Source organism: Alligator sinensis, unplaced genomic scaffold (genome assembly GCF_000455745.1).
Source record: "Alligator sinensis unplaced genomic scaffold, ASM45574v1 scaffold472_1, whole genome shotgun sequence".
Lineage (NCBI taxonomy): Eukaryota > Metazoa > Chordata > Crocodylia > Alligatoridae > Alligator > Alligator sinensis.
Window position 1 is genome coordinate 430,141 of NW_005842518.1, and position 24,932 is coordinate 455,072.

General features: G+C 39.8%; 1 protein-coding gene across 1 annotated transcript in view; it reads right to left on the reverse strand.

Annotated features, from left to right (window-relative positions):
- Window positions 1-1,141: 1,141 nt before the first annotated feature.
- Window positions 1,142-24,932, reverse strand: part of DNTT (DNA nucleotidylexotransferase) — a 258,267-nt gene continuing 234,476 nt past the window's right edge. The window contains exon 11 of the mRNA XM_025213283.1: window positions 1,142-1,228. Within this exon, the coding sequence (XP_025069068.1) occupies window positions 1,142-1,228 (87 nt within the window). The remainder of the gene's footprint in view (window positions 1,229-24,932) is intronic.

The window sequence follows — 24,932 nt, forward strand, 5'->3', positions numbered from 1 at the left end:
CAAGAACATTCATCTGGGATGTAGACCATTTGGGTTCAAATTTCTAAATTAATATTTAATTATTAATTTGAAAGTAGATCAGCGCTAGCATGATACAGAGAGTGCCCCCAATAGAGAATAATCAATAACATGGTAGTTAGGACAGCCAAGATTTGGGATACTGTGGTTCAAGTACTTGGTGTGCAGCTGGAAAAGCAGAGACTCCGATACAGGCCACCTACATCCCAATTGTTCCAATATTTACTTATTGGCTACACTAAGGGGTCTTGATCCATGTTTCATAAAACCATGAATCCAGTGCACAGGAAAATGTTGAAATCTTGGGAATTTTCATGATACAGAAGCGCATTTCCCAATTTGCTCTAATAGCCACTGATACAATTCAACTCTAATATTGGAATTTACCTTCTTGGCAAATTGTGTCCCAGACTCTGTCCTAAGACAGGTCTGCTTTGTGTTATGACAAGGTATGACTGGGCACAGGATTATTATCCTGAGTTTTAGGAGTCCCTCCAGCTCCTAAATTTCTCTGCCACTCTTGTGACCATTCTCAGGTACCAGACAAAGCCTAACAGTTCCATGTGTCACAATTATCCCCAGTTGCCATAATAAATGTTTGAGCACCATGAGGTGCAGGATTTGAAGGAAATACAGAGAGTGACACAAAACAATCATTTTTACGTAAGGTTTTTATTTCACAGAATCAAAACAAAGTAGGGCTGGACAGAGCCTCAGGAGGTCATTAAGTCTAACTGCCCTCTTCCCCCCACTCAAGACAGGGTTATCCTCATCTAAACCACCCTAAACAAGTGATTGGCTAACCTATTATTAAAATTTCACAATCTATTCTTGCACAACTACCAAGCACAATGTCTGAAAACATTCAAAACACACTAACTTGACACTCTTGTCCAAAACTTGTGATGAAATTTCATCTCCCACATATTATTTTCTACAAGCACTTAAAATATTAGCATCTATAATGAATTCTAACTTTTTCCCATAATTTTCTTGATAAACAGCGAAGGCACACTGATATTTGAGGCATATCTCTCATTTCAAAAGGTGCTATAGCAGTGAAGTCTACAAGCAGACACTGACAATGTTCTAAGTGCTGATGAAGTTATACAGGCAAAGCTGTTTAGGCATTTCTTTCCCATGGTTCAATGTAATCCAAGCCAAGATGGGCAAAAATTTCTTCTTCACTTTCAGCTTTGAGAAATGTCCTCTGCAAAGGATAAAAAAAAAGTTAACGTGAGTTAGGGAAGTAAATTTAAATGAACGTTCTTGAAGTTTAAAACTTAGTCAATATTTGCCACTCCTGCCCAACATGTCCATTAGTCTCCCTTTTCTATTTCCACATCACTATGCACAAAGATGACCTTATGCTGCAGAAGTAGAGCCAAGCTGCTTGTTACTTTCATCTCTGATAAGTAGTTTACATTTTCAAGGATATCTCTGTGAGGAGTAGGACTGCAAACTTACTTAATTATTAAATGAAAGCTAAGACTCTCCCTCCTTGGGGCCTAAAGCTTGGCTTTCCTAACTAGCCCATCAGTGTTTTATAAATTAACATAGCACTGTTCTAAAAAGATCTGTTCACTGTGATTGCAACTAATTATTTATGGGCAAATCTCAAAAGTGTCAAAACTTTCCCAATTTCCAACACTTACACAATTTTCTATGAAAAAAAAATAGAAAAGTGTCTGGGCAAGTGATCAGAAAATTTTAGTGGAATAGACAACTAGAGTCTGATCTCTTCACCTGCCCCAGTAAAATTTGTTCTTGCATTTACATACCTGTGCACTTTGGTGCAGAAATCAGGAACAAGCATTGAACTCATTACCTAATGGTATACTATGGTCACTTAAAGTAGCTATACATTGCTTTCATCACTGTGATGAGATAGTAATGAAACAGACTGAGGGAGTGGGCACATTACCCCGCTAAAATCAACATTTTATCAGTGTGATAAAGGGGTAAACATATCTATGTATCTCTAAAAATACATAATATTTATATAAACATACAGTACACCAGTATAGTTTCAATCTGATGTAGGATTAGTCTGATGATCTGGGTAAGTTATACACTTATTGTAAGGAAAAAGTTATACCTTGCAGGTGTTGTGTTTCAGCAGCTCCTAAACTAGCTATTTGCTGATGGTAAACAAGCTAATACCTGTTCCCTTGTCACCTCATTGTGAGGTACATTAATAACCGTCTACTGCCTGCAGCTACTCATCTGTCCATTTCAGATCCAAGTTTAATTTATATCTGTGTACAAAACCAGTGTAAAGTATACCAGTACAACTGCATTAAATATCCAGGCCCCAGCAGTGCTAGACCCCACTATTTGGAGTTTGGAAGCAGGACAACTGAGAGAGCTGTGTATTTCAGAAGAGATGGCCCTCAATCAAAATCTGAGATCTGAACAATCACAAACTTCAGAGCCATTAAGAATACAGGGGCCAATTCTCTAGTGATCTAAAGTTTTTTCAGCACTGGTCATACATGACAGAGGGAATCTAAACCGGATGGGAAAATTCCCTGAAGGATTTTCCTTGTGTAGATGGATTCTCTGGCCAGTATAAAGCTATGGAAATTGTTATGTCAGTATCTGTACCCACTCTGCTGCCTACCAACGTCTCCATCAGAGCTGTGCTGCCCTACAAAATAAGAAGAAGGAGCAGGAAGGACTGTCTGTGATCAGATCAAGAGAGGCCCAGTAATGTGCTGGCACAATGCGACTCTGCTGGCAGGAGATCTGCCAGCAGGAGATCTGCCAACAGCACTACCTAAAATATGCTATCCTTTTTCCAGTGTACAAGCAAAGCCCAGTCCTTTCCAGTTCCCAACTTTTGCTCTGGCACAGGGCAGAACTGAGCCTGCAAACTTGGGGTAGCTATATATGTGCTCTGACAATTGGGGGGGTGGGGGGGTGTTCTAAATTGGAGCGGTTCCAATAGCCAGTCTAATTAAAGTGCCCAGAGTGCCTTGTGTATAAGTTTCCCCATGCCTCAAAATGGCAGCAGGGGCATTTTATCTAAAACACTGCTATACCCTGCCACCATTTTGAAGCACAGGGATGCTGATACACGAGATGTGGAGGCTGGCTGGAGTGTGGTAATTGTGGAGCATGCTAAACACGCTGAAGCAGACTCAATTAATTGAGTCTGCTATGATGTGGTGTATTTATAGTACAACAGAGCAGCCTCCACAGTTGTATATAGGCACCCTTGATAGTGGCTCCATATTACACCTGGGCCCTATTTCCACAATAGAGCTACCTGAATCAAAACTTTTACTGGAAGCACCTCTGCCATTTAGAGCATTTGAAATGTAGATCCCTTGCTGTTTAGATCCCTTTCACTAACACCTTTTAATGTGAATAGTCTAGACAGTTAAAACTGGCAACTTCCTTAAAAGCTATTTTTCAGGACCACAGAACAAAATGAAAGCTAGTTTAACTGTGTTAGAAAGGTTATGAGGACTGAGTTGAGTAGCAGAGGTTAGAGGGTTCAAGAGGAATGTATCTATGAGCCTTTAAAGTTCCAATAAACTTAGCAGGCAGAAGGATATGCGGTTCTGATTTCATGCTTTCAGTGTTGCCAAGCTGTTAAACAGGTGTTTAAGGGAAGTTCTCAGTGATACACAATTGAATCCAGCCAAGGTAACTATAAGTCATTTCTCTCAGCAAATTACTGCCAAGCTCTGTAACAGTATGTAACATTTTTGCTCTTTTTTTTGAGAATTGGAGACAGGCTTACCTTAAACGGGCAAGTACTTATAAATAAGTTTAGCAGCGAGTAGCAGTAGTATTTATTCCTTACTCTAACATTAAAGATTTTTTTTTAAATGTTGAACAATGGAATCAGGTACTTTTTAAAACCTTTTATCAGTTTCTTCCTCTTCAGAACAGCCCATGTTTGTTGGTGCTTTACCAAGCCCAGAAGCTACTTGGTTACATCACACAATTGGCAGTCATATTCCAGATTCATATGCCACTTGCTGGTGGGACCTGGTATGAACAAAATGTTCCTCACCTAAACCATGGCCCTCTGAAGACAATGGAAGTCTTTCCATTGATTTTAAAGGACTTTGTATCAAGCCCCACTATAAATCCATTGATTTCAACTGGTGGTATAACACTTTAGATTTATTGAAGATGTCCGGTATCTGTTTATAGCCAGTCTCTTGACCACAATAATAATCAAGTCTAACCAGTTAGGTAGAACTGTTCCCACTTTAACATAACTAATTCTGTATAACTAAGGCAATTTTCATAGCAAGCCATATTCCTTACAGAACAATTTGGCTTACTGTTTTGAAGATGACTATTGCATCTAATGGAATGAACTCAACATCTTGATTTTGCTTTAACAGCTGTAGACTTAAGCCATGCACGGGCCATTTCTACTGGGAGAACTGCCACTGTCCTGGTAAAAACTAGGAGCGTACAAGCAGTCATTCAATTTCTCCCAGAGGAAACACACCCTCTCTAGGAAAAACAATCTTCTAGGTTGACAAGTTTCTCTTGTAAGAATGAATGCTTGTATCCTGCTCCACTTCCTCACTCCTAAACCAAGGTTCCCCATGATTCCTCAGACAAGAAGCTACCTGGTCTCAGGAACCAACTACGGGCTTTGCCCCACTGCTCCACTCCCTCCCACATCAGACCACTGCTAAAAATAAGCACCTGTTCATGACCTTTGAAAAAGGCCTCATTATTAAAGGACTTTCTATCCAGCTTCTGGTTTTTACATGTGAAAGTCCCAGCATGTAAATATCCAAAATCTGGCCAGGTGCTTAAATATTATAGATTTTGATTGTAAATAGCCAAAGTATGAAAACTGCTCATAATCATGAATTCACAATGAATTGCAAGTTCAATATTATATCTGCCATAATAAAGTTTACTTTCCGAATACAGATTATTCCAATGTTTATATTTGAACTAATTAAAAACAAACAATCTCCAGGAATAAAAGAGAACACTACAGAAAGCATCATTAAAAAATATATATATTTCCCCATAATCCTTTCTGATATAGTGAAAAATGTAAAAATAGGAGGAAAGGCAACATTTAAGAACAGAGAGCAAAAGCAAAATATCTACCAAGTTGGGCCTAGGTGATTGGTTGGGCTAAACAAGGGGTAAGGCATGACAGTGTCTGTAACCAACAGCACACAAGGGAGTAATGTGACTAGATCTAATCGAGCAACCTTTGACTTTCAAGCCCAACTGTCCAGGTACCCAGTTATAGCTAGGCTGACTGGGAAGCAATGTTCAACACAAGCCTGGGGAAAGACTTCAGCTCATGGCTATGGAGTCACAGGAAGGCACTCTTAACTACTTTACCGAACTCCTCAAATTCCCATGCAGTGCTATGAGAGCATCATTCCAGATATTGCAATATCTGAAAAAGTAGTAAGAATGATAAAATATCAGTTGCTACAGTTTTGGAAGGGTGAACACTTAACATTAACTTCATGACTGTACTTCTGGGAATGACATCAAGTACTTGGTAGCACCTATTATCCACTAGTATTTGGAATGTGGAAAGGTAACCAATTGGGTAGTCTGGTCACCATGGTAATTGGAGAGATCCAAACCTGCTCATCTCCTAACCCTGCTTGCTTCCTGTCTCTGTTTATTGAGTTACTTCTAAATCATGGATACTGGATGGGGGCGGTTGGGAAGAAAGCATGGATCATAGCATACATGCAGCACTTTCACAGAAGATTAAGAGGATCCAGTGCTATATTTTACATTATGCTTTGAGAGATCTGTTTTGATTGTATAATAATCTTTATTTTTTTCTCCACAGTTTAACAAACTATGCACAAACTCATTCAATTAGAGAGGCAAAAGTCATGCAAAATAATTATTTTTCTCTGCTTTGTGTGGGAGGACAGGTTTTGGATTTTTTTCTTTCCTTCTATTTCTCTTGACAAGAAAAGACAATCCTCACATATAAACCATTGCAGAAACCCTGAAAGGATAAAGTAAAATAAAAAAGGTATTTTCAAAATCTGTAGATATCCGTTATGTATGCTTCTTAACATACTTCATGTCTGTGGGACCCCAAATTACTTCCCATTTCTGTTAGACAATAACATCCCTTTAAAAAAGTGTTCATCACCCTGCTTAATACACAAGCCTCTTCTGGGAGCAGAGCATTTTGTTTGCTTGACAGGGGTGGGGGGAATCTAATACAAAGCACATGCTGTTCTTCTGAGTAGCTACAACCCGTGTCTCTTAATGAATCTCTCGTTGGTATCTGCCAACCACTTCAGCACTGTAAGTGGTATTAATGTTAATCATAACCTATTATCCTGCCTCTGTATCAGTCTGTACTGAGTTAATACAATGATGCATATTTGATTACAATCAACACTGTTGTTTCTTCTTTTGTTTTTTCCCTCTTTTTGCTCACAAAGAGAAGTAAATAATGAACCTAGTTGCGAAATTTTGCAGCTCCTTACCAATATGCAACAGAACCAAGATATGTTCTTAATCATCAATCAAACTCACAGAAAAAAGGCATGGTCTGAAGCAACTGCTCGTGCTCTCTCTCTCCTTATCCCATCTAATCAATTCTGTTACTTCAATGGAGGTAAATATTACATTTGTGGTTGCAAACATGCCCATTAACAACACTTAATGCAGAACAGCTGCCTTCCAAATGTTTTTTTATGTGAATTGCTACCTCTTACTTTTCATTTTGGCATTAACGATCAATAATATCTTTAATAAAAGTGAAGTAGAGAGAGTGAACATATACACTTAGTACTATTTGATGATTTCCTAATTGGTAATCCCAAAGTTCAAATAGATGTCATGCTACTCATATCCTTAAATTCATTGCTATTGTTATGAAGCCAACTAATTAAAATATTAATTGATCAATACAAATTCTAGTATTGGTTAAACATAGGTTAAATAGAGAATTGGTCAACCCATCATGCTGTTTGGGGGGAAGAAAAGCAACTTTGGAGGAGTTCGTACTCCTCTGTACATTCAGGGTTATAAAGCACTGTGGATTACTGCAAATCAAAGATTCAGCGGCGCCCCTTTTCTCCTTTTGTTATTGGACTGCAATCTGCATAGGAAGAAACATGCATAACAAGCAGTCTCATGATGACTAAGCTATTTCTTCTGCAGGTAATAGGTATTTCATCCAATCTAGTAGATGTACAGGGGGAAGAAAGCCCAAAGTAAACAAAGTTTGGTTTTTACCATGTGGAAAATGCTGATTGACAAATACAAAACAAAGGACCTTTCTCCAGTAGGCCAATTAAGGCACTGTCTAGTATATCTACCTTATGCGAGAGCCATCATAAGCTATAATAAGCTTTTAAAATGCAATTTTTATACCTAAAACACAAACATCCAGTGCCATCCTTGAATAGCAAGCATGCTGGTTTGATTTTTCTTTTCCTGTATGTTTGTAATGGGCAGTAGCTATTGCAAAGACACAGTCATCTTCACCTATTTTGCTTACCTACCTTCAAAATAGAAACATTTGTATTTAGTTTCCATGCCTTCAGTCACTCTCTCATTATCATCATTACCAAATAACAAAAAACAAATCTACTGAATTGTGTAATTGAAATAGAAAAAGTTACACATCCCTCACTAGAGGACTTTAATCACATTTATTGTCACCTCAGCAGTTCATAAGTGAACTGATGACACAGTAGTCCAAGACTTAACTCCTAAAGTATCAGCTAGTACTTACCATTTCCTAGCACCAGATGTAATCTATTTAATAAAAGTGGAATCAACCCCTGCAAAAAAAAAAAAAAAGGCCAACCAACAACATTAAAAAATGAAGTCCTCAGAGATGAAAGGTATAAAATGTTCAGTAAAAACTGTCACATACTTCCCACATACTGTATACTCCTTACTTTAGAGCAAGAGTCATCTGGTGGTAGAATCAGCAGTAAATTTTCTCTATCTGTTATTAAATATCCTGAGCTTCTCAGCTGAGAAGGAAAATTGGGATAACTACTATCTCTGATATGGACTTTGCTCTGGTTCCTTAGAAAGAATAGACAAGCAATGGCAACCTGTTTGCAAATGCCACCCAAAAGATATTTGTTCTCATTTTAAAATATAGACATTGCTGCTTTCCTATCTTCAAGGTCATTTGAGAAATGCACACATGATCGTGGTGTAACTTATGTATTAAAGACCTCTCAAAGACCTATCTATATTATATCTTATTTTCCCCAGTCATAAGGTAGCACGAGTTGTTGAAGTTCCTGAAAATATTCAATAGGATACTATTCCTACCCTTCTTCATGCTGTGAAACATATGAAATATAGGAAAGCTGGAAGATGAATGCCCTCCCTGAAGTATGAGACCTCTTGAGATCATAGATAGGGGTCTATTTAACTTGCAGTGAAACAAAGCAATTTTCATGGCTTGGTCACAACACAAAGAGCTGACTCTACGGTCATTTCCAGTGTTCTGGCCCCTCATTGTTGAGTGGGAGGGTCATAGGCATTGCATTTAATTTATTAAAAAAGATGGCACTGAAACATTTTTACTTCACTGACTGACACTTTCACATACACTATGTCACCAGCAGACAGTGATCTCTGACTTCAGTGATTGTCACGTTGTCTTTATATTGCAGTAAGCATTGGGACATTCTAAAACAGCATATTATATGAATAATACACTTTTTTGCAGGTTGATTTTGTGGGAAATTATGGCCAATGAACTATTTCCTGGCAATTGCAGACATCATTTTAAACCATGAAATGGTGAATTAAGTAGACCCTTAGTCACAGACTTTAAGGCCTTTAAGATCTGGTTCTCACATACTCCTCCATAATCCACTGAAAAAAAGTAATGGATACAGGGTATTGTCAAAAATATTTTGCTCACATAAATTATGAAGGAAAAATGCAATGTTTGATGTAGTTCTGATTTTACATAGATGTATATTAAGAAGTTAGTGTAACCTTCCCTTCATATCTAAAAATGCTACATATTTTGAAATGAGAAGCTCTCTGGTACAGGATAGTTAGTGATTTTCTAATTTAATTTTGATTTGCACTCACTAATTTTCATATTGCATGTGGCATGTGACATCTCCCTACATTAACTTAATTAACTTAGCATTTTATTCACTTTCAAATTATTAAAAAGTGAGATATAATTGGCAGTATAATAATTTCTAACTTTGCAATATTTTCAGAATATTGGATAAGTACTGTGCACTCATATGGCTCCAGCATGTCTGAAATTATCATAGCAGCAGCAAGAAAGACAATGACAAATGAAAAAGGAAAAAGAAGAGACAGATTGTCATTTAAAAACTTGGGACTCAATTGCTCATTGTGCCTGGAAGCTGTCCATTTTAAACTCAGTTTTGTGGGTAAATTTAGTCTTGATGAAATCAAGGTGACAACAGTGCTCACAAAATTAGGCACAGTGATCAAGTAATGCTGTAATGCAGCCTCAAGTGTGTCTTTCTTACCAGGTACTATCTGGACTCCTCTTCCAAAATAACTCATCATGCCAAACTAGGTTGGTTCTTTGGGGAACCTATTGGAACAAAGCAAAGACTATGCCTTCTGCATGGCTTTCTATATCTTCAAGATGTGAAACTATTCTCCCTATGTGAGAGGCCATTGCACTCATTAAATAGTAAGTTACAGGGATAATATATTGACATTTTCAATGGTTTGCAATTTAAACATTAGACTATGATTGATTTGTTAGATCAAAAGTGCAAGGCTGTTCAGTTCTTCACACTGGTTCTGCTCTCACTTGTCCAAATAACATATTCACCATTGATGGAAATACAAATAGCTATAAATTATCTATTTACTCCCTGCAGTTCTCATAGAAGAGATGTAGGGCTATTTGAACCAAAGCACAGTCATCACATAGAATAAATCAAAATGCCATAATAAAAATTGGAGTCTGGAGTAAATAATACAAGAGGCTAACAAGAGAACTACTGGCTGTGCATGTACTTAACTGCGGAGTAGACTAATTAGCTGTAAAGCATCACTGTCTACACGTGTGATGATAATAGGCCACAGTAAACTAATTAACACCACAGTAAGATACTACTGTCAGGGACAGTACTATGTAATGCCAGGGCAACTTACTGTGATTGAACACATGTATAGACACTGACCATGGGCAGAAATTGCACCCAGACAGCCAGGGGCTAGACTTCTGCCTTCTGCCTAGCCACAGGACTCTGCACATTCAGCACCCACAGTCCCAAGCCAGCCCCTCCACCACCTGACACTGCGACCCAGAGCCTGGGGCTGCGCAGCCCTGGTGTAAACTGCTCCATCCTGGCTCAAACTGCTGCTGTCCAAGGTGCATGTGTAGATGCTGCACCTGGGAGTAGTTTACTCTAGCTTAAAAGCTATGTATAGGCAGTCAAAAAGCCTGGGGCTGAATCAATTCAGTCTTTGCAGGTTAGTCTAAACTGCAGAGATTAAACTAAGAAACAACTGGACACATATTTACCTTTGATTCAGAACATGCAGCTGGAAAGAATGCTGGGATGCTGGGGGACTCTTATTTAACTTAAAATAGGAAGGGGTCTGGGACAGAAGTTTCAGAACCAGTTTGATTCAAATCAGTTAAGTCTGATGCTACATTCAATCAGGTTTATCTTTAAAAAAAGTTTCAGCCATTTTGAAACTGATTTATGGTTTACTGATCCTTCTATTCTGTTACAAGTTTAAACCAGTTTCTGATTACTTAAACTGGTTTATGTGTAACTTCTGTCCCTAGCCAAACTGCTCTGGAGTTTATCGCTTCAAATTAACTGCATGTGTAGGTGCACCCACGAATTTACTGCTCACACAATTTTCTGCTCACACAGAAACCACCTCATAGGCAGCACACCAGTATCACAGGAGCGAGTCAAGACAGCAGCAACCAGAACACAAACATGATGAATTTACCACAAGACACAATATCCCATTCTGAAATATCTGGGTTCCCTCCCACCCCCAACGTGATCTAGCACCGGAGAAGGGAAAGCAGCCCAGCTGAGCTACCTCCTGCTCCTGGCGCAATCTAGCACTGGGGATGAGGATCTAGTGCAGGGAATGGGATGTCAGCCCAGTTGGACTGACTTCCCATCACCAGCCTATGGTTGAAACGTTTCAAATTTCGAAACGTTTTGACTAGCCTCACTTTGTTGTTTTGAGGATATTTTTACGGCCTTTGTTTCATTCTGATTTCTCTGTTTTGACCTCAGAATTGGTCAAAACAGTATCGAAATGAAATGACCAGCGAAATTTCACACAGCCCTAGTGCACACGTATTACATTTGTGTATGATGCCAAACTGGGTGATATAGGAAAAATTTTAGAGGACAGGATTACATTCAAGATAACCTTGATAAATAAAATGACCCTCATTAAAGGGAATAAATTCCATTTAATAAATGGAATAAGTGCACTACACTTATTGAAAAACTATCAAATATACAAATACAAAATAAGGAAAGCTGGCTAGGCTGTAGAAAATGGTCTGTGAGTTATAGGGGTCCACAAGCTAAATATGAGTCAATAATGTAATATTGTTGCAAAAGAACCCCCAAAACCCTAACAGCATTTGGAGATGCATTAATAGGAGCATCATAAACAAGTCCCAGGAAATGATTCTTCCAATCTTTTCATGTCGATTCTTTTTGTCTAAAGTTCCCATATCTCTCTACCTCCCAGTGTTGATGGTAACCAATTCCTTTTTCCCTCCAAGCTAAAATATACTTAGATACATGAGTATTAGTAGACATTGAAACTGTCCTACAATTTCAGAATAAAAACTTTTTTGGTGTTGTTCTGTGGCAGTGCAATACACTGTTGATAAGGAAAAATACTATCCAGTGATTATCAACCAGGGTACTGTGGCATTGTTAGGTATGCAAAAACCTACACAAGACAAATCAAGAGATTTCAATCCATATTTGATCTGTTGCAGTATTTCTAGGTTCTTTTCCACAGAAGAATTGCTCTATTATTTTCCCATAGTAAAAAAAAAAAAAAGAATAAAAGCTAAAGGCTGAAATTTTCCAAGAGGTAGCTTCAGTCTAAATAGGTTGAGAACCACTGCACTACACACTGTAGAAGAACAGATGATTTTTGCATAGGATAAAAATTCTTGTTTCTCACTTACACTTTCATCATCTGATAAAAGATCAGCTTGTTACTTGTGTAACATACAAATCCCAGACTGCATAAATATGTTCTTTATTGATATTGGTGTTTCATTTGTATTACATTTATATTTTTGCTGTGTTCATTATTTCCATTTTGTACACATCCCTCCCTCTAGATAGCAAACAAAAGGAAACCATGAGTTCAATTAAAAATTGAATCTAGTTTCCCCACTGCTCCCTCCCCCCTACACCCAACCAGGAAAAGTGTTTGGAAAAACAGCCTATCCATAACAAAAGGCTGGAAGTCTTTATGTTCTACAGGCCTTTATGTTCTTCTACATTTTTTCCTGAAATTTGCATATCTTTTGCAGTCCATTTCCTGAAATTTTGCATATCTTTTGCAGGTCATTGCATATTTTTTGCAGCCCATTTCATCTTTTGCAGCCCAAATACTTACATTTTACCAAGCTCAGAGTGGGGTAATAGCAGCAACAAAGTGTCAGCATCATAATAGTTTTACAGATATTAAATATTAGGTACTAGCGTAAAAGCCCATAAAAGTGACGGGCAAAAATAGGCTACTTGTTATAGGGCACTACATTTCTGTTATCCACTGTGTCATTAACAACTTGAGCTGTTCTGCCTAGTCTTCTTCTATACAACAGGTATTCATCAACATTGCCAAGTGTCTCCTCTGTAAACTTCTTCATTTACTGATGATTTTCCATGCACGGTGCATTTGGATTTAATCCTCCACAGAGTTCATGAAGCATACATCTCGTCACAATGATCTTTGCTCTTCTTGGAGGCAGCATCACTTTACCCTTATGACAACAACTCCAGAATTGGCCATCTGACAGTCTTTCAGCTTGGAAGTTTAAAGAGCTACAAAACTGGCATACCACATTCATCAATCTACAACTATGTTCCTCAATCTCATCTTCAGTGAATCTATTCTTGCCTACTCTTTCAGCCTATCTTCTAGTGTCTCTGTGAATGCTTTGCCTTTCCATTGCATCTCTTCCACAATATCCTCTTTGTTCATTTGTTTCATCTTGTCTGACTCTTGCCATTCTTTCTGCATTCAATTGCCATCTGTTCTCTGCTTCACCTTGGTAAGGGTGTTATGGGTTAAAGTAAGGGTGTTAGAGGACAATTTTTGTTCAGATACCATGAGTACACCATAACTAATTTAAATCAAATCACTAATAGAAGTCCAGAAAAGTGAGCGCAAATATTTTTTTTTAGTAAAACAGACAGAATGACAAAGACACAAATGAAGCAAATTATTATAGAGGATACCAATAATGAACATAACACAAATAAGCTTCAATAGGTACAAGAGCCAGTCACTATTATCAGTGTCCTATTATAAAAGACTAGAAAAGATAGCTATTGAGTTTTTCTATAAGATAACTATAGTCCATAGAATTTTTTGCTTGATGTAGTTATTAAATGTAATATCTGACATTAGCTTAAAGGCATTTCTTCTAATCCACAAAAAAACAGACAAAGAAAGAAATAAACAGGTCTCTCAAAAGTTTGAACTTAAGTAACTTTTCCATTTATCATAGCATCATCATTTCAAGGAAAAAAAGAATACTGGGCTTACAATATAGCTCTGGATAATAAAAGAAAAATAGACTAGGAAAGAGGCGATATTGTTTTATCTGAGCAGTTAGCAAGATTATGTAACAAGTTTCACATATAAAAATCAAACCTGTATCGTTTTGGCCCCCTATTTGTGAGATTAAAAACTATTGGGTATATAATTCACGGTGTAAGGACTAGTTCATATGCAGTCTGTCCTAATAGGCAGGCCACGAGGGAAGGGCTAGAAACAGAAGCTGGGGGAACCAAAAACCACACAAGGGACCAGGAGCCAGAGTCCAAGTCCCCAAACGCAAGGAGGAATTCCAGAGGCAGAGTCCAGGTCACAGCCGAGTCAAGATTCTAGAATCAGGGACCAAATTACTGAGTTCCCAAGAGTTCAGAATCCAGAAGCAGAACCAAGCCAGGTCAGAAGCTAGAAAGCTAAAGCACAAGATCCAAAGAAGCATATGACAGCAAACCTTCACGCAGAACTATTGACTGGTCTGCAGTCTCCTACCACAGGTGGGCTTAAATGGGGAGGCTGTTCACCTCAGCAGCCAATCAGAAGCCCTAACAATGGCCAGCTTGTTCATCAGTTAGAGCCTGTAGAAGATCTGGCCAGCTGGGCAATTAGTCCTGGCTGGGTTGCCTATTAGAGGCCCTCCCACTGTCCCACAATGGCTAAACTGCTTTGCTTATCCCTCCTGATTTTTTTTCAGTCCAAAATTGCCCCTCTTGGCAACGTCCCCTTGTTTCTTTTCCTTTCGCTATCCTTTTTTCTTTATTTCTTTCCACTTCATACCCCTGTTCTCTGCTATTCCATTAATAGCATCGGACGAAGTAGGCCATAGCCTACAAAAACTCTTGTATCTCAGGATGAATTTGTTTATAATGGTGCCACCCTGCCCTATTGTAACAATTATCCTTTTTTGTCAGATTCACTAGTCTATAGTTGCACCAGGTTCCTGTAATCCCTGGTTGCTTGTCCAGATTGAAACATTTTCAGATTGCCTCTCACTTATGTAGTCCAGATATTCCCTATTTTATAGCTTTCCTTCATATTTATACAAGATACATTTTGAGCCAAATTTTAGGAACACCAAACCTAAAATATAAATACTTTTGGCTATGTAAGATGAAGTCTAGACACATGCATTTGTTGATATCCCTTCAGTTTAGACAGCAATGTTAAACAGGTTGGCGACACAGAGAAAACAAGAAATAGGGAACAAAAAATTAGGCTCTCTTGAAAAAATGAAAGATAAATGTAATAATTCACCTCTTCTGAGGTGCTGGAATGGTTATATTCAAAGCAGATTTGGGTAGCCTTGTGACAGTTCATTGTGTGGACACTTGCACATGTTTGTAAGCCAGGTACCTTGCATTGTTTTTGCAACAAGAGCACACTGTTGGCTCATACTCAGCTATGCTATGAAGAAACTATAACCTTTATGTACCTCAGTGGATTGACTGCTTTTTTCTCTCTCCTACCTCACTTGCCTCTCTTTGCAGTTTCCCTGCCTTTTTCATCCCTCCTTCCATCCTCTTTGTGGTCTAATCACTGCTTTCTGTTTAGAAGCACTACTTCCTTCAGAGCATCTGATTAAATTAGCCCTCTGCTTATGAAATCTTATGCTATGCCTCTCTGATTTAGTTTATAAAGTGCAAATCTACCCTGCCTAACCTCAGATTAACAGTGCTAACCACCTTGCTGGGCTGTATAGTCAGTTCTGTGATCTGAGGCAAGGAGAACAGTGAGAATGAAACCTGTTGAAACAACATAGTTGTCTGCCATGGACACGATAAGGAGAAGGCAGAGAAAGAAGACCATTTTTTCATACATTTTGGTTTGCAAAACTGAAGAGCCTCTCATACCAGTTGAATATAATACATACCTTTAAAAAGGCTTGCTTTGAACTACATAGGAATATTTTAAAATTCCCATTCTGTATTTCTGAAGAAAATTTGATAGGGTGGTTGCTGCTCTAACAGATTAAGTCAGCCACATAAATTCCAAGAAACATTATACTAGTAAGGTGTGGCATTAATATTAATATTGGTCATTTCACAGGACCTTTTCATTACAGACTACAGTGAATGACCTGGCCTGTTGGTGAACCCTGGTAAACAAGCCTCCCGAAACCATGCAAGGTGACTGCTGCTTTTCACTGCTCTGTTCTGCATCACCAGCCTGTATGAATGCTTCCATTAGACACACAACCACGAGCAAGTTTGAAACCCATTAAATACTGAGGTGACAGAAAAAAATCAACATTCAGCAACCACAGCGTTTCTTCAAATTAAAGGTAGCACTCCCAGCCACACTGTTGTATTTGACTGAAACAGTTTAAGTAGAAGAAGACACATGCCACTGTCAAAGAAATTGTCTCTGCTGAGAAAAGAAGGAAAGGATGAGTAGAACATATGTTCAATATCAGCTATGCACTTACACTTCCTTTTCCTACAGAAGCCTCACTCAGAACATAGCAAATCAGGCTTGGACTGGGTGATAAAATGTTAACCAAACAAATTCCATTGCACAACTAATTGGACATTCTGTGTATTGATAATCATCCTTTAAAAGTTCCAAAATAGCATTTTGAATTGATTATATTCTTGTTCTCCATTGATTTCAATTAAGCTGAATTCTCCAGGAGCCTGGAGCACTTGGCATCATTTCTAAAAGCACTTGGGAAAGAACAATATTGAAAAAAGACCAAAAAGGGGGATATTAGTAAGAAAACAATGATAAGGGAAAACTGAAATGGAAGGGAGAATATTAGATGACAGAGCAGGGATAAGTTCACAATGTACACCAGTAGCAATCAAGGCAAGTACTGGTAGACACAGCCAGTAAGGGGCATGTCTGCACCACCTCCATGATGTGTCTAGGACAGCTGCTAAGAAGTACATCCTGCCCACTTGCACCCACACTGTACCAGCCAAATCCTGCAGTGAGGAAGCTTAATCACCTAAGAGTGACTTGATCCCAGTGCACCAAGAAGTACCTCTAAGATACAGAATTTAAGGCTATATTTACAATATAAACTCACCATGCTTGGCAATATCCTCCTCAAGCTGTGGTCTGTTTGCTAGACAATCAGCAGTGTAGCTGCAATGCTGCAGGCAAACTTATTAGCTTGGAGACTGGCTAACTGGCCCTGCTAATCAGCAGTAATAACTTACTTGACATAAGCAGTTATCCTGCTTCCAGTTTAGGAACAGCCCACCCAGAACAGAGCTGCATGCTCCTGTGCAGCACTATTGGGAATGGTAAGTTTACCATGGTGACAAAACTTGAGAATGGCATGGTAATGTGATCAGGATCATCCTTAGCCAGCTACACTACCTCATTTCTGGGAATAGTGTGACAGAGGTGGTAAAGACAAGCCCTAAAAGGATAGTATTTCCTCTATATACATCACTGCTGAAGCCTCAAATTTCAACACAGCTTAATACAGCTATTGGTCTCCAATATATTGCTATCCCTTTCATATGGAGAGCAAGCACAGTGCAGATAATAAGTGCGGAAGGTGAGACTGAAAAAAAAGCAGTGAAGAGGGAATAACTTCACAAGCCTTTGAGGTTCGGTCCAGGTACTGCTTTTTACCCCTTGGTTCAGCTATCTATAAAATCAGGCTGGAATCTCACAAGAATAAACATGCTGAGACATTCTCTGAGTCTACTTCTGCTTCTAGCCAAGAACAAGAATGAAGAGGGTGCATGAAGCAAGAAATAATGGGGACAGAATATAAGGTGAGGAAGGAAAACCAAATTGCTTCAAATTATGAGGTTCTGTTACAGACTAGTAAGAAAATTCAAGCTGCTGCTTCTTTTACCTGAACAGATTCACTAGACATGAAATGAAAGGTGTGCATGTATAGCTGATCCTTCAAAATAAAAATAGTATGGAGGACTGCAGGCTTCTTATATCTCAGTCACTTCCAGAACAAATGCACCCACTTTACAAGCAAAAAGATGTGTTTTTTCCTACAATTTCCAGCCTTGTAAAGTCATCCTAGGATCTGAAAGTCAAGCTGAGTCTTTGCTGCTTGCACCTCATCACCAGTAATATCCTGCACATCACACTATTCCTTCACTGACACCTATTCACTGCGCGATTAGTTAGACTATGCAGCAGTTCTGAAGGATGTATTTATTCTATGTTTGCAGTTGGTATAAAATGGTGAGGATGCAACACATCACTTAAAGAAACCAAGGTCCTGCAGTGGAGGACCAGGAATCACACCTGCACAGTGCAGCAATGGGGGAAGGCGGGGTGCACCGGGTGCAGTGATGGGGAAGGGTGCTCATATGGGCACATGGAGCATCCATATGGCCCCAGGAACTGAGAAGGTGGACAGCCCTGACCTAAAAACCTGTCCTGTCTATGATTCCATTTTATCCCACCAAGTAGGTACAAGATCTACTCTACTGTTCTGGATACACTCAGAGCTGTACTTTGGATATGTTACTTATGTCGTCAGGTATCTTCTCTCCTTTTTCTATGAAGGATCTTAACAAAAAAAAAGAAAATTAGTTCTCTGGTGAAAAAAGAATAACTTCAGAGCTCCAACAAAGCTAGGCTTAAAAGGCATCCTCACCATTTTATATCAATTGCAAACATAGAATCTACCGTTACACGAGGGGCAGGCAATTATTTTGGGCAGAGCACCACTTACTGAGTTTTGGCAAGCCATCTAGGGCCACATGACAGTCAGCCCAGGGCAGATTAATATTAATTTTCTAAATTTTTAGGGGCCCTGCGGGCCAGATAGAATGGCCTGGTGGGCTGCATCCAGGCCCCAGGCTGCATTTTGCCCACTGCCGGTGTTTGCACGCCTTGGGGACACATTGCGCATTAATTCCAGCTGTTGTAGGAAATTTGGTGGCATAATGTGCCTTAAATGACTTGGGGTGCAGCAAACTAAAACTCCTTCAAGGGGTTTTAGTTTGATGCCCCTACAGTCACAGAGCTAAGCTCTGGGATCCGTGCAGCTCCACAGCCCTGTAGGCAGCCTCCGCCCACAAAAAGCAGCAAGCCTGATCTTTTTGTTTTCCCTCCCCCTGGAGCCTGCCTGCCTAAACTGCGCAGGGGATGGTACTTCCTTCCGTAGCTGCAGTGCCCCCTTGGACCGCCCGAGCCAGGTGCTTGTGGGCAGGTGCCATGGGAGGTGGGGGGGCACCAGCCCCTCCCTCCCTGCAGCCTAGGAACTGCTCCACCCACCGGCAGCTCACCCTCCCCTCCCCGCCAGAGAGGCAGGTAAGTCAGCAGGGTGTGTGAATGACACGGGTTTAATCAGCCCTAAATTGAAACCCACCACTTCAGTTTAGGGCCCCTGTTTTGTCTACACACACCCAGGCAGCACAGCAGCAGATAGGACAGGAAATGGAAAACAGAGCAGGAGATTAGATGGGCAGGAAGCAGAACAGGAGTTTGGGCAGAGGAACGGGATCAGAGTGGCACTTGGGGAGGTTGTGGACCTAATTTATGGCATGCTGGCCGGAAAGGTTGGCCCCTACAGGTCTAAATGATTCCTTCTGACCTCAAAAATGTTGGCAATAAGCACAAAAATAAAGCCCAGTAATGTTATTGATAGTGAAAACTAAATATAGTTTGATCTTTATGCATAGTAAGTATCAATTTGTCTCTTGTGGTACAACTGCCATAGGAAAACTGTAATTAAAGCCCCTGGCACACTTTCATTTAACATCACAATGAGATTTGATCCTTGACCCCAACAATTATGCCTCTTTCCATGCCACACATTATTGGAATCAGGAATCAGATTCCAAATGTGCCATTATTACTTGCCAGTGCAGTGGGACCCAGGATCATAATTTGCAGATGCAGCCTGCAAGTCCAGCCAGGGCTGAAAATCAGCTAATTGTCACCTCCTGCACCCAGGCCCACACCTAGAACTTGAACTAGCTCCAGTGCAGTCTGAGGCAGGGCAGGCAATCAGCTGATTGTTAGCCCCAGCCCTAGACTGCACCAAGCCAGTTTCAAGTCCCCAGAGTGGTAAACTGACAATCATCTGATTGTCAGTCTCAGCTGGGATGGCCCTGGGCCTGGTTTGAGACTGGGGCTGTCCATCCAAGCTAACAATCAACTGATTGTCAAAACTCCATACCCTACACCTGTGGCTGGGCTGCCAGGCCCAAGGGATCTAAGGCTGTTGGTAGTGGAGAGGGGAGACAGAGTCAAAGGGCTCCCACTCCTGGAGACTTTAAAGCCCACTAGGAGCCCCTAATACCCTGTGCTTGGAAGCCTTTCCAGGGCTGTCAGGCTCAGTGTTTAAAGTCCCTAGTGGGGAAGCCAAAGGAAGCTGGCTTGCTGGGCTCTTTAAAGTCTCCCCCCATTGTCTGAGTCCAAGCACCCAGGAAGTTTTAAAAATATGGCTGCAGACAAAATTCCAAAAAATGAATGCCATGGCTCCTACCCTATTGTAAATAAGTTAGGACCATCACTGTATCTAATATAAATGGCCAGTTACATAGTTTAATTTGTGTGTTAAAGTAAAATTCCTAGTACTTGTTACAAAAAAATACTCTAATAGAAAACCACTAAAATGTATCTCTACTATGCTGGTGTATGCATGTATTTAAAAATGAAAAAGGTGGAGGGGCATGATTTCATATTTTATTTTTACAGGAAACAACCCTAACTTGAATGATGAAACTTTTGGTCTTGATTACTGGAAGCAAGACAACAAATGGATTGGCTGACACATAGTGACTGAACGACACACATGCTATGTGTGACATGACAACTCTGGACAGGGAATTCAGTGCAGTTGTATCCATTATCAATATTGACATCTCTTTAGCCATAGCACATGTAATGTATGGAAATAGAGTTGTTGATTTGGTTAAGCAAAGTTTATTCCAACTGCAATTACAGCAATGGTCTTGCCTGTTAAACAGCACAGCCATTATAACAACTACATCAACAAAAATACATAAACATAAACAAAAATTAAAAAACACAACTTTTTAAATTTGCTAAGTTTGGCCAGGCTCCCTTCCTGTACTAGGATAAAAATGTCAAGATCTTAATGTCAATTCAGATAGAATAATCCTCCAGTAAAAGTATACTATGCAAACAGCATGGGAACCTTTGTATATGTGCAGCACTACTCTAGTGTTCACCTGTTAATAGAAACAGGGTTAAAAGTTAAACTTGCTGTTCATAAAACAATGGATTATTACTCCGTGAGTGCTATGCCTCTATCACTGCCAACAGTATAAAAAGGGGCTGGGTCCAATTGGTACAAAAGAGTTAAATAATGAGGCATAGTAAACGAGTAAAAAAATATGGTTTGTGGTTTGTGGTACTCTCATTTTATGATGCAAAAAGAAGCCTATCTAGAAAACTGGAAAGGATTGTGCCTGAACATGACAAGCACAATCCAAATCAGAATTCCTGCTTTCCTGCCAACCAGCACTGCAAGCACTCTAACCGAGTTTATCTTTCCTTCTGACAATATTAGGGGTTTGCTGATTAACTTATTCCCCCCATCACAAAATTACACTTAGACATACAGGCTACTTGTAGATGTTTAAAAAAAACACCCAAAACTACACTTTAAACTCAGTGTGTTCCCGTGCATACCCAGAAGAGGCAGCAACTTAGTTGGACCCAGATTGCCCAACATCTGTAAAGATTGGGCACTTTATTGGGGCTTTTTTGGTGCTTTAATTTAATAGCTGATAGAATCAGCTTTAGCTAAAAGTATCAAAAAGCCCTGCCAAAGCACCCAATCTATACAGATGCTGCAGAGCCGGGTCAAAGTAATGCACTGCTTCTTCCAGTAAAGTGGGGTTTTTTTGTTTGTTTGTTTTAAACATCTGCAAGCAGCCACAAGGCCTATTAAAAAGTACAAAGAAATTTTTAATTTTCATAACTGACCTCATACAGCAACAAATCCAGAACATAGAATAGGTGTGAAAAAAAGTAAAAACACCTTGGTGGGCAATCCAGAAGATGTCACCTAGCATCTAGTAATTAAACCATTAAGTGTGGTACTAATGGTAATAAAAGGAGTAATTGTAATTGTGTTAATTGGGATGTGCTCTTATCTACATTACCAACACCAGAATGCTAAACTGCAAAACCAGATTGAAAAGGTATCAACTTTAGCTATAAATAGGGCTATAGTAACCAATAATACTCACTTTACCTAATACTAATACTCAGTCATTAACCAATGCTATTGTATTATGCTTTTGCTACTGTGAAATATAACAAGGCATTTTTCATCAGTTGTTATTTGGTTGAGTTATATACATAGACAAAGGTTCTCCACTTCCTCTGAACGTATCAGCTACACCAAAGCCAGTGAAACTTCTGTTTGCAGAAGTGGGCGTTATGCATCTCACACTGGACTGTTGAACCAAAACTGCGGGACTTCAGTAAATATGTGACATCACTGTGAAAATCCAAGATGGAACTTAAATTGGTATCATCTCCTGTACTAGTGAAGTGTTTAATGGGAATCCACTCTGTTATCAAAGGAGCCTAAAGTTCATCTAAAAAGACTAAACCAGGGGAAACCGGTGCAAAAATCAGTAGTGACTGAAACACCACCTGAGATGCATAAAAATGTGACACAGAAAACAACACCTCTAAAAACTTTGAGTTTCTTGGATGTACAACTTTGAGGCTCTATGCATGTTATATATACTCATGCATTTAGGTTTTAGTGGCATCCTTTATCAGCATCAGTATGTTATCATCTGTTGAATTTATATATGGTTTATTATTACTGCATAAATGACACATTCCAAGCAGGCCGCTCCTCCCAACTTAAGTCCTGAACCTAACATTCCCAGGCCTAAACCTATGGGAAAAACAATTGGGAACAAAAAAACTCTACTGGTTATATGAGGGGAATGTGCAGATCAATGTAGACAGGTGAGGCATAAATGAATAGATGGATGTAACAAGGTAACTGCAAAACAGAGTTAACTAGTGAGCCCACTGAGTTTAATCCTCTATCTGTACATTATGCTTTTCCAGAACAATGGGTAAATATCCTCCTCTGTAAAAGACAAAAAGGAGGGGAATGTAGGCCTTGCCGGAGCATTGATCGATATATGCTAGTCACACAAAGGCTTTGCTAAAGCATTGGGCCAGAGTAGGCCTCACCAGCAAACCTGGCTGATGCATGAATTCCTCACATAAATAAAACTTGGCATGTGAGCCAGATGTGCACTCCTGCCAAGAGATGGGAACGAGAGATGATTGTACAAGGTAGGAAAATCTGGTACCAGGATGATAAGGCTGGAATGGGAACACTCAGGTCAGAATAGGAAACAAGCCCACGGTAAAGATGTTTAGAAACATTCAAGATGCAGATGGTATGCAATATGTAATTTGTTTTTGATCGTTGTATAAAAGGAGAATTGGAAAGCAGGGAAACTTTTGTAGTCCCCTGGGGGTGCCTGTGTGGTGTTGCACCAACTACATTGTCACAGCTACAAGTGCCTTAACTCCTGGTCTGATGTGCTTGTTAGGCCAAAACGTGCTTGTAGACAATAAATCTGGCTGAATCTTTGCCACCAAACTAAGCCTGTGGTCATTCCTTAAGACAAGATTGGTGTTGGAATCTCCTGGCTGTGACTTGTCAACACTGCAGTTTCTAAGACTTCAGCACTGACAACACATCAGTAACACCAGATAAGGACAGCAGCAAGGATGACACTGAAAACGCAGATGACACACACCAGCGGGCAGGGGAGGGTGGGAAGGAGAGAAGAGGAGAGGGGATGTGCCTCTGAGCAGGAGGGTAAGACATGGACTTCTTACCTGCTTTGGAGACTTAAAAAATTCCCTGGCTGCTGCTTCCATGGCATGGATGCCCCACACTGGTGGGAGTGGGGAAGAATGCCAGAAGTCAGGGGTGCAGCTACCCCTGCAGCACTGGTCACTACTCCTGCATTCCCCTATTTAAAATCCTGGACTGTTAACAATCACATCATAAATGTAATTAGGGCAAAGGCCCTAATCGTATGGAACAGCAAACCTATCTGAGGGCTTGATTTTGCCATTGTTAGGCATGTCAGCATAGACAATACCTTACTCTACCAACAGTGAGTGTGACTACTGTCAAGGCACACTCAGACAGATTATACCCTGTGAAAAGCATACCCAGCAGGGCTGCCAGCTGTGTATAAATTTATGGAGCAACCATAAAAACAAGGCAGAAAATGCCTGTCCATAAAATACATTAAAAAAAAGGAGCTGTCCCTAAAAAAAACAACTTGACACCGAAGCTAGATCAAAGCTCCATCACTGGAAAGAAACTGGAGGCAGTCTTGAAGAGCAAACAAAGCAGAACAAGACCACCTGTTCTCTGAGCAGAAATGCATCACCCTCAAGGCAGCTCTTATCAGGGCTTTTTGGTCTACAGAAGTCTCTCTAGCTCCCTTCTCCAGCCATGTGCAGCTGCTATAGTGTCTGGTCTCACTGTACCACTGCTTAACAGAGAAATAATCCATCTTTGGGTGTCCATACCAGTATGAGGAGGGAGGGCAAGGCCAGAGGTAAGTCTTTGGGTGACAGAATGGTGCAGGGTGCAGTCAGGGGCATCATGGTGTGCAGGTAAGTAGGGGACCCCTGGGGTAGGGCTGCTGTAAAGTTTGTCCAGTGTCACAAAAAAAAAATCCTAGATCCTCCTGCCTCCAAAAAGTCTCCAACCTTACTATTATTTGCCACTTCATTCCTAGTGTTTTATTTTTGTTTTCTCTTGTTTTGTTTGGGGACAGTTATTTGTTGGCTGATGTTGTTTTCTGTTGTTGTTTTTAAATACACATTTTGCTGTGTACTTATGTTTATGAATATGGCTAAGCTTATGAATGGACCATCAGTATAACACACAATTTCATGATAATTACAAACCATAAACACTGTAGTGCTAATTGTGTTAGTGATGTGTAGTATTTCATCAACTGCAGTAATAATATTCCACAGCACTCTGTGTGTGCTGTGCACTCTCTCTGATGGTACCATAACAGCTTCCAGCAGCAAATAACCTGAAGTGCCTTTGACATTATGTTATACCACAAATATAAATTTCATGTTTAACTGGTATTTTTGTAGTAATAGTTGCATCACCATACCCATTTTAAAATAAGGACTAATCCATTCCTAATCCAGCTACAAATAAGATGACAAATAAG